Source organism: Micropterus dolomieu, linkage group LG01 (assembly GCF_021292245.1).
Source record: "Micropterus dolomieu isolate WLL.071019.BEF.003 ecotype Adirondacks linkage group LG01, ASM2129224v1, whole genome shotgun sequence".
Lineage (NCBI taxonomy): Eukaryota > Metazoa > Chordata > Actinopteri > Centrarchiformes > Centrarchidae > Micropterus > Micropterus dolomieu.
In genome coordinates, this window is record NC_060150.1 from 949,206 (window position 1) to 960,392 (window position 11,187).

Consider the following 11,187-nt stretch of genomic DNA (forward strand, 5'->3'; position numbering starts at 1 on the left):
CTTCAGGACTTAAAAACTGACACTATTAACCCCTTTAAATGTGACTTATCGAGACTGATAGTCAAATGCAGACTTTAATTTAAAACTGTAATGTTTCTCGATGATTCATCATCAGGGGTTGATTCATAGTCTGAGTGTTCAACAAACACGTCCTGCTGTTGTTTCTTTTATAGAAATGTTTCAGACATTTGTTCAGCAGGATAGAAGAGGCTGTTAGAGTTGACTGTATTTACCTGATATCAGAATCAGATTTATTGGCCAAGTATGTGAACACATTTCAGTGACATCTTTTAAACACGTCCCAATACTTATCTGTATGAAGCCTTTTATTAATGCCACCACCACTCTGTTTAATTTCAACATGTCTCATCTGTTTTATCATTATTATTGTTGGCTATTTTATTACTTACTTACCTGAATCCTGTTTCAACCATGTAAAGAACTTTGTAACTTTGTTTATAAAGTAATGTATAAATAAAGTTTATTTGTTATTACAGGACCCACAACTAGTGTGGTACTGCAACATTATCTCAAGCAAAGATGTGGTTGTACTTCCTGTAGCTAACATGCTAATTTACTTTAATGTGTCTGAAAGCTGCGCATATGTAGAGGCATGAAAGACAAATCGGCTCCTTAAATTCTTGGGTTTGTGGTTTGATGTATTGCTAATGTGGAGAAATCATTTTGATAAGGTGGAAGATAAATGTAAGAGAGTATTGAATATTATGAGGTGTTTAACAGGCAGTGTTTGGGGAGCTGATTGCGTTAAGAAATATTTATATAGCATTAGATCAGTTCTTGAATATGGATGTATAGTTTTTGGATCGGCTGCTAGAACATCTTTAAAAAGGTTGGATATAATTCAAGCCCAAGCGTTGAGGTTATGCTGTGGAGCCGTAAAGTCAACACCAATATCAGCGCTTCAGGTTGGAGAAATGCCACTGAATCTAAGAAGGAAACAGCTAATTAGTGGGTAAATTTACAAAGTCAAAAGGACACACGTCCTACAGAAAGGATAATGAATGAAAGTTGGGAAAACAGCAAAATTAAAAAGGAGGTATTCAGTAATGTAATGTTTTGGATATAACAAAGGAGTCAGGAATCAACGATTGGGTCGCTAGTCCAGCTGCTTTAATGCCAGCTGTTCCACCATGGTTATTACCTCAGCCTAGAGTTGATCTTTCTCTACTGAAACAGGTTCGTTCAAGTAAAAACATTTTAGATATGCAAGCTTATGTTAACACGGTGCTGCATGAGAAATATGGGTCCTACATACATTTATTTACAGATGGCTCTAAAAACCCAGAGAACGTAAAATCCAGCTGTGATTTTTACCTCCCAGAATTAAAAATTAAGGTGTTTGAAAGATGAACCTGCCATTTATCGGTGTCTGCAGCAGAAATGATGGAGGTCTTGTTTGCACTACAGTGGATAGAGGAAGTCAAACCAATGAGAATGATCATTTGTTCAGATTCAAGCGCAGCTCTGGGTCGTCTCAAAAGTACAATGTCAAAATGTAGGGAGGATATATTGTTTGAAATATTGATATCTTTATACAGAGTGAGTAGTCTGGGGACCGATGTTCAGTTTCTATGGGTCCCGGCACACATTAGCTAAAAACAGGTAGAAAGTAAATCAGGCAGAGGCGGCAGGACCAGTTAGCAAAGAGGAGATCAAAGCATATATACAAAGCAAAGTTAAGATGCAGTGGCAGTTGGGGTTTGGTTTGATGAGAAGCTCACCTGGAATACTCATTTAGACAAAGTTAAGTGTAAAAAGGTCATCAATATACTTCATTGTCTGTCAGGACAAGAGTGGGGAGCAAGCAGAGCAGCTCTACAAAATATATACTGGGCACTCATGAGATCCGTTTTTGACTATGGATGTGTAGCGTACATGTCAGCAGCGGAATCAAACCTTAAGAAGTTGGATGTATTACAAGCTCAGGCCTTGAGAATTTGCAGTGGATCAGTCAGAACATCTCCGGTGTCAGCAATGCAGGTAGAAATGGGAGAAATGCCGTTAAGAATCAGGCGAGTAAAGTTAATGTTGGCATACTGGGTTAATCTCCAGGGGCAATGTGATTCTCATCCTGCCAAGAGTCTCTTAATAGATTGCTGGGAACACAATGAGACAAATTTCACAAGTTTTGGGTGGATTGGTGATGCAAAGGCAGAAGTTAGGGTTATTACGACAATTAGATTACAGCCCTACAGTGTCACAGTCTTCCATTCCTCCCTGGTTATTCCCAACACCAAGTGTAGACCTAAACATACAGCAGGAATTGAAGGATATGTCAAAGAAACTTCCAGCATGCAGCATATTACAGAATGACTTTGATTTACATTTTTCAGACTCCATGTTTATATTTACAGATGGCTCCAAAGATCCTGATACAGGGCGTGCAGGTGCAGCAGTCTTTATCCCAGCAAGTGAGACATATATCAAGAAAAGAATATCAGATCATGTCTCAGCGTATACCACAGAGTTGACTGCAATATTACTGGCCCTGCAGTGGACAGAAGAGAGGGAAACAAATAATACTGTTATTGCATCTGATAGCTTGTCTGCTCTAATGAGTATTAAATCTGGCTAATCATCATTTAGATCCAATATTCTCAATGACATATTCCTTATATTGTACAGGATGGAGCTAAAAGGTTTATCCACATGCTTCCTTTGGGTTCCTGCTCATGTTGGTGTGGAGGGAAATGAGCAGGTGGATATTCTGGCCAAAGGAACACTCAGAATCAAACATGTAGACCTAAAAACCCCATTAACTAAAGATGAAGCTAAGACATTTATCAGGACCTATGCACAGTCAGTTTGGCAGGAGCATTGGGACAATAGTGAAACTGGAAGGCACCTATATAATGTACAGAGACAGGTTGGTGCCGGAAGGACGGTGGGCTGGAAACGTAGGGAAGAAAATATAATCACTCGTCTGAGAATAGGACATACAGGTCTCAACCTTTCATTATATAAAATAGGTAAGCATCCAACTGGGAAATGTATATACTGTAACCAACTAGAAACAGTTGAACATGTTCTCCTTCAGTGAAGGAGATACACTATCAAGAGGGAACGCCTCTTTCAGTCATTACGGAAGGCAAAACATCATGATATCTCATTGACAGGTCTTTTGGGGAAAACAGCAGGGAAGATATATTGTCATATAATTAAGTTTCTTAAAGAAACTGAGTTAGAAAAAAGTATTTAATTTATGTTTGTTTTTGTTTTTTTTGTTTTTTTTTGTTTAATTTCATTTATTTCCTGCTTAATCTCTCGTTCCATACTGCAGTCCAGCATGTGGTGGTAATGCACCGTTAAAGTGGTTTGCCAACCGCCATTAAACCCTAAAGAAGAAGAAGATGCAGCGCAGAGTTTATGGGATAATAGAAATAAAGGAAGATATTTAGATTCAGCAGAAAGTGAGGAGGAACAGTCACTGGGGCAGAGAGAACAGTGTCAATTCAGCAGAACTGGGTCACACAAAGTTAAATGCATCTCTGCACCTTGTTGGAAAACATCCATCCATAAACACATCTCATCTTTTTTTACAACAAACTAGACTGAACACAAGGATTTAAGTAACTAGGAGACAGTAGGTGGCGATAATGCTGCTCCATCTGGGTACAAGTCGCCAGAAAAAGAAGAAGAAGAAATCGGCTCGTTTCGAACAAACAGCCGGAGTTCAGCAGCAGAGCCTGCATGTGAGGATAAACGTGTTTAAGTGGACTCTGTTTAAACTTTCGGGATGTTTCACCTCAGACTCATCTCCTGTTAGCCAAGAATGCTAAAGGAAGTTAGCTTGTCAGCAGGAAGTAGCCGGAGCCGGAGCTCGGCCTCACAGTGTGTATTTTATCAGAGTGAGCTGCGTGTCTGTAACGGAGTGTGTCTGGAGGAAAAGCTGCTGTAAACATGTCTAAAGTCCAAACGCTGAGAGCTTTTGTCCAGCAGCGACTAAGTGCGGCTGCTGAAGAGATATTTGAGCTGTTTGAAAGAACGATAGCAGAGTACGAGGAGGAACTTTGTGGACAACGCAAACTACTGGACGCTGTTTTCAAGCCTGAAGTCCGGTTACACAGAGCAGGTTTGTACTTCAGAACCACGGGTCTGTAAACAGCCTGTTGTCAGTTCGTGACGATTCATTTTCCAGCTGATCCAAGAGGGTTTAAATACAAGAGGTTAAAGGAGGAACGCTAAAAGTAAATCTGGAAAGGAAGTAAAAAGACAATACTTTATCAATCCACCTGTCTGTAAAGTAACGTTAAACATGTATAAAGGGTTAATTTAATCATCTCTGTCCTCAGTATCTCATCCTGTATGTTTCAAGTACAGCTAACGCTAGCTTGGCATTAGCCAAATGTTAAAAACAAGCTAAATAGAAAGCTGTCTGTCTGGAGCACAGACTGGTCTGTAGTCTTAAAAACAAACCAGCCGCTCCTCCTTCTACCTGGTAACGTTACCTGCATCCAGGAGAGAGGAGGAGGGACTGAAGCAGACTGATGTTGTACTTTCTAAACATCACTCGCTACTTGTGATGTCAGATAAAGTTATTGAGTTACTTTGCTGTTGTAAATATTAATGTTGCTGCTCTAGAAACAACATTTAGCTGTATTTAAAATATTAAATTAAAAACAACCAGCCAGTTAATAAGTACACTTCAATATATGTTTATTTATCGCACGTGATACGTCATCTCAATATATAACGTTATCACACATATTTTGCTCATACCGTGCAGGCCTACCTCAGGCCTGTTGGGTCTGCTCTTACCAAATAACCATCACTAAATAATAGTAAAGTATCGATAAAGAATCGGATCGTTAAGCCGTCTCAATAAGGGTATCATTATCAATACAAATTAACGGTGAGAATAGAAACAAAAATTGACCGGTAGATCGAGAGCTTTGCCTTACGGCTCAGCTCTCTTTTCATCACAATGGTGCGGTAAAGCATGTGCAATACCGCTCCCGCTGCTCCGATTCTCCTGCTCCAGTCTCCCCTCACTCGTGAACAAGACCCCGAGGTACTTGAACTCCTTCACTTGGGGTAAGGACTCATTCCCTACCTGGAGTTGGCACTCCACCGGTTTCCTGCTGAGAACCATGGCCACAGATTTAGAGGTGCTAATCCTCATCCCAACCGCTTCACACTCTGCTGCAAACCGATCCAGTAAGAGCTGAAGGTCACGGACCGATGATACCATCAGGACCACATCATCCACAAAAAGCAGTGACGAGATCCCAAGCCCCCCGAACCACAGCCCCTCCTCACCACGAATATGCCTCGATATCCTGTCCATGAATATCACAAACAGGATTGGTGACAAAGCGCAGCCCTGGCGGAGGCCAACCCTCACCGGGAAAGAGTCCGACTTACTGCCGAGTACCCGGACACAGCTCTCGATTTGGATGTAGAGGGATTGGATAGCCTTGAGAAGGGCCCCCCTCACCCCATACTCCCACAGCACCTCCCACAGTATCTCCCCGGGGACCCGGTCATACGCCTTCTCCAGATTTACAAAGCACATGTAGACTGGATAGGCATACTCCCAGGCCCACTCCAGGATCTTTTTGAGAGTAAAGAGCTGGTCAGTTGTTCCACGACTGGGACGAAAACCGCATTGTTCCTCTTCAATCTGAGGTTCGACAATCGGCCGAACCCTCCGTTCCAGCACCCTGGAATAGACTTTACCGGGGAGGCTGAGAAGTGTGATACCCCTGTAATTGGCACACAATCTCTGGTCCCCATTTTTGAACAGGGAAACCACAACCCCAATCTGCCACTCCTTGGGCACTGTACCCGACTGCCACTCAATGTTAGAGAGAGAGACGTGTAAGAGACGAGTCATCCAAGACAGCCCCTCCACACCCAAAGCTTTTAGCATTTCTGGGCGGATCTCATCAATCCCTGGGGCTTTGCCACTGTGGAGTTGTGGAGCCTCCCGCTGCGGCTTTAGCAATAGAAGCTTTGAACATTGCCCACTCATGTTAAATGTCTCCAACCTCCACAAGGATGCCAGAAAAGCTCCGCCAGAGGTTTGAAGATCTCGCAGACAGGGTCCTCTCCAGACGTTCACAGTTCACCCGCACTACCCGTTTGGGCTTACCAGGTCTGTCCAGAGTCTTCCCCCGTGTCCTGACCCAACTCACCACCAGATGGTGATCAGTTGACAGCTCCGCCCCTCTCTTCAACCGAGTGGCCGAAACATGCGGCAAATCAGATTAAACGATTACAAAATCAATCATCGATCTTCGGCCTAGGGTGCTCTGGTACCACGTACACTTATGAGCAACCGCATGTTTGAACATGGTGTTCGTTATAGACAATCCATGACTAGCACAGAAGTCTAACAACAAACACCCACTCGGGTTCAGATCAGGGGGGCTGTTTCTCCCAATCACGCCTTTCCAGGTATCTCCATCATTGCCCACATGCACGTTGAAGTCTCCCAGTAGAACTATGGAGTCCCTTACTGGAGCCACATGCAGAACTCCATTCAGGGTCTCCAAGAAGGCCGAGTACTCTAAACTGCTGTTTGGTGCATATGCACAGACAACAGTCAGTTTAGCCCCACCAGATCTAACCGGTAGCGCTCCACCTCCCGCACAAGTTTCGGCTCCTTCCCCCACAAAGAGGTGACGTTCCACTTCCCCAGAGCCAGCCTCTGCTGCCCGTGTCTGGTCCGTCGAGGCCCCTGACCTTCACCGCCACCCATGTAGCAGCACACCCGACCCATGTGGATCTTCATGTGGATGGTGGGTCCAAAAGACGGAGAGAGGGGGATGCCACGTTGCTTTTTCGGGCTGTGCCCGGCCGGGCTCTGTGGCAAACCAGGCACTCGCCGGCGAGCCCTCCCTCTGGGCCTGGTTCCTGACAGGGCCCTGGGCTTCCTCCAGGCAGAGTCTCACCTCCCTTTCCTCGTAATTTCACAAGAACATAAAATAAGATATATTATAATGTTGTGAAAATGTATGCACACAAAATGGGTTTTGTAGAATAAAGTGATGTATGTCGTGAATTGATTAAAATTACTTTAATAGAAAAGAATTCACAACTAAAATTCAAAAACTAAAAGTCCCACATGCCACAAGCTGCAATGCACAAGTCCAAGTAGAGTTTCCTGGGATTCCTGGGAGTGTTTTGAAAAGCTGTTTACAAAGTGGCAAAATCACTTTTTTTGGACTGGTGGCAAAAAAAAAAAGTTTAACTTTGTTCGAGTTTAGAAACACACATTTCAAAATGTCAGTATTTTGTGCATTTTCCTTATTAATCAAGCAAGTAGACTCATAGGACCATTTGTTCTATTATATCGCAATCGCATTCATTACTAAAATGCTCCAACAAATTGCAATATTGTCCACAATAACCGCAACATGACTTTTTCTCCAAATTGTGCAGCCCTTCTGGCCTCCATCAATATCTGAGACTCTGTGACTAACTGGCCAATGAAAACTTTGACTGATGGTTTAGTCGACTATTAGAGGGCAGACTGAAATCTAAGAAGGTAGTGGTGTCAGTGGTTTAAATGTTAACTGGACTTTAGGTTTCTAAAACATGTATGTATTTCATTATTCTCCGCAGACGTCCAGGTGCTGTTGGTGAGTAAAAAAGAGGTTCCCCCTGAGGAGCAGGAGAGGAGCCCCAGGCTGGACCAGGAGGACCCACCAGAGCCCCCACATATTAAAGAGGAACTGGAGGAACTCTGGACGAGTCAGGAGGGAGAGCAGCTTCGAGGGCTGGAGGAGGCTGATATAACCAAGTTCACATTCATTCGTGTCCCTGTGAAGAGTGAAGAAGATGAAGAGAAACCTCAGCTTCATCAAAGACCCACTGAACAGGTGAAAACAGACGCTGATGGAGAGGACTGTGCTGGCCCAGAACCAGGGAGGCACTCGGATCCAGATAGACATTTACAACCACATACTGATGACAAGATGTCAGACTCCTCTGAACCTGAGACTGATGACAGTTGTGATTGGGAGGAGACCAGGGAACCCCAGTCAGGTTTAAACTCTCTGCAAAACAATGAAGGACCTGTAAGTGATCAGGAATGTAATAATGGGAAGAAATCATGTAGCTCCTCTGAATGTGCTACAAGCTTTGGCTGCAAGGGACATCTGCAGAAAGACAATGAACTCAAAACAGGAAAGAAACCCTCCTTAATATACCATAAGAAACTTCATTCAGAACAAAAACATTTCAGTTGCTCAGTTTGTAAAGAAACATTTCAGTTAAAAAAATATGTTGTGAGGCATATGAAAGTCCACACAGAGGAGAAACCCCTTAGTTGTTCCATTTGTAAAAAAAAATTTAAATGGAGATTTACATTTGTGAATCATATGAGAGTCCACACAGAAGAGAACTTCTTTCGTTGTTCTGTCTGTGGTAGAAGATTCACCCGAAGCTCAGGTTTGACCAAACATTTAAGAGTTCATACAGGAAAAAAACCTTTCAGCTGCTCAGTTTGTAAAAAAAGTTTCAGTTTCAGTTACACTTTGTCCAGACACATGAGATTGCACACAGGGGAGAGACTCTTAAGTTGTTCTGTGTGTAATAAAACATTTGCCCAAAGCTCAGATTTGAACAAACACTCGAGAGTTCATACAGGAGAAAAACCTTTCAGCTGCTCAGTTTGTAAAACTAGTTTCAGTTTCAGATACGCTTTGTCCAGACACATGAAAATCCACACAGGAGAGAGACCATTTAGTTGCAGCGTTTGTGATAAAACATTCACTCGGTTCGAATATCTCAAAAATCACAAGTGTGCTGGTGAGAGCAGAGGAAGTAAATGAAGCTGCAGAGATTCCTTCCAGCAGGACTGAAGTACTGAGGGCAAGACTTGGCTCAACACTGATCAGTTCAGAATTGTGATACAGACAAAATAAGTGAAGCTTCATATTTTCAGCTAAGATGAAGCCATCCGATCATTGTAATTCTGTTTATTTATTTATTTATTTTTTCTTTTTCAGGGGTGTAACGATTCTCCAAATACACGTTTTGATTCATACCTCTATTTTTGTTTCCTGTTTTTTGGGGGAGGGTCGCAGTGCATTATTATTATTATGTTATCAACAGGCATGATCACTCAACCATGACTGGACCAAAATGGACCTGCATTTGGAAGACAATAAAATAAATGTATGGTGTTATATTTACAAAATACAGTCTTACAGCTTGTCCTAACTTTAAATACAGTGTCTCACACATTTACTTTGATTGGGCCCAATTCTCCCAGGTAGGGGTGTTCGATATTACCATATTAGATCTTGAACTATTAAAATGTTTACCACAATCTGCCTTTTTAGAAAGACCGTTATCGTTCTACAGTGCACATTCTGTCAGTTGTAGTTCTATGGCTCATTTATGGAGTTTGCTGATAGTATTACTTGTTGCTAAAGTAAACACTTAACTAGCTGCCATTATCTAATTAGCTCAGTTTGCCATGCAATTGTAGTTACAGCTGACTCAGCCTGGATTGAGAGCTCGGAGCAGGAGGACTGGAGGTTTTCAGGCCAGGATAATGGCAGGGAGCAGCGCTGGGCGGTCAACCAAACCTCATTCAGCAGCCTCCAAGTGAACGGGACTGAACACACAGACCAACAGGGAAAACAGTACCGAGGTGATTTACAGTTTCTTGATGGACAGGTAAATTAACTTTATGCTAAACTGCAGACAGCTGCTAACTTTATCAGTGGCTAATTAGCTCTGTTAGCTGTGCTGCTAGCTGTCCTATTAGCTGACTCAGGTCAGCCCCAGGTGCCAAGGCCGCAGTGTTCACTCACTGGGCAGCTCCCAGTGATCCAATCTGCACATGACGGGGAGGGTGGGGCGTAACGCACATTCAGCGCCATTGGCTACTGTAAACATCAATCAATATGTCCAACAAGTTCCTCCCTGAGAGAGACAGTAAGAGGCGAGGTGGAGTCTGGGGAAAAGAGAAGTGAAGAGAAAGGGAGCGGATTCAAGCAGGTTAGTGAGTAAACACTGAAATAAGGTGGAGAATTAAGTAGAGTTAAATGATGAAATAATAAAATAACATACAAGAAATACAAATACATTCTACACTGTTACCCTGGTGGTTGTGTCACGATTCTGTCCTTCGGACGTTAGTCTCGCGACTTCGGTCTCTAATTACAGAATGTGGTTGTTTTCCGTTTTTGATATTTGTATTCATTGATTTAAAATTGGCATTTTTTCCTTGTGGCCTCTGTGTAATGAAACAAGCTGTGTCTCTCCCAAACATCCTTTCCTCACATTCCACACCAAGACAAGTGGCCAAATTTATGACAGAATAAACTAAAGGACAGAGAGCTAGAGGAAGTTGAAATGTACATTAATGTCATTTACCATACAGGTGAAACTTGAAAAATTAGCATATCGTGCAAAAGTTCATTTATTTCAGTATTTCAACTTAAAAGGTGAAACTAATATATTATATAGACTCATTACATGCAAAGTGAGATATTTCAAGCCTTTATTTTATATAATTTCGATGATTATTGCGTGCAGCTTATGAAAACCCCAAATTCAAAATCTCAGAAAATTAGAACATCACAGGAAATCAATTTAAAAAAAAAAAAAAAAAGGATTTTAAATACAGAAATGTCAGCCCTCTGAAAAGTATAATCATGCATATGTACTCAGTACTTGGTTTGGGCCCCTTTTGCATGAATTACTGCCTCAATGCGGCGTGGCATGGATGCTATCAGCCTGTGGCCCTGCTGAGGTGTTATGGAAGACCAGGATGCTTCAATAGCGGCCTTCAGCTCTTCTGCATTGTTCGGTCTCATGTCTTTCATCTTTCTCTTGGAAATGCCCCATAGATTCTCTCTGGGGTTCAGGTCAGGCCAGTTTGCTGGCCAATCAAGCACAGTAATCTCATGGTCATTGAACCAGGTTTTGGTACTTTTGGCAGTGTGTGCAGGTGCCAAGTCCTGCTGGAAAATGAAGTCAGCATCTCCATAAAGCTCGTCTGCTGAAGGAAGCATAAAGTGCTCTAAAATGTCCTGGTAGACGGCTGCGCTGACTCTGGACTTAATAAAGCACAGTGGACCAACACCAGCAGATGACATGGCTCCCCAAACCAACACAGACTGTGGAAACTTCACACTGGACTTCAAGCATCTTGGATTGTGTGCCTCTCCATTCTTCCTCCAGACTCTGGGACCTTGGTTTCCA

General features: G+C 42.6%; 1 protein-coding gene across 1 annotated transcript; it reads left to right on the forward strand.

Annotated features, from left to right (window-relative positions):
* The first annotated feature begins 3,618 nt into the window (after positions 1–3,618).
* On the forward strand, positions 3,619–9,022 carry LOC123971838 (zinc finger protein 501-like). Its single transcript, XM_046050852.1, has 2 exons — positions 3,619–4,093; positions 7,591–9,022. The coding sequence occupies exons 1-2, from the start codon at positions 3,922–3,924 to the stop codon at positions 8,799–8,801; spliced, it is 1,383 nt and encodes a 460-aa protein (XP_045906808.1). The 5' UTR covers positions 3,619–3,921; the 3' UTR covers positions 8,802–9,022.
* The last annotated feature ends 2,165 nt before the right edge of the window (positions 9,023–11,187 follow it).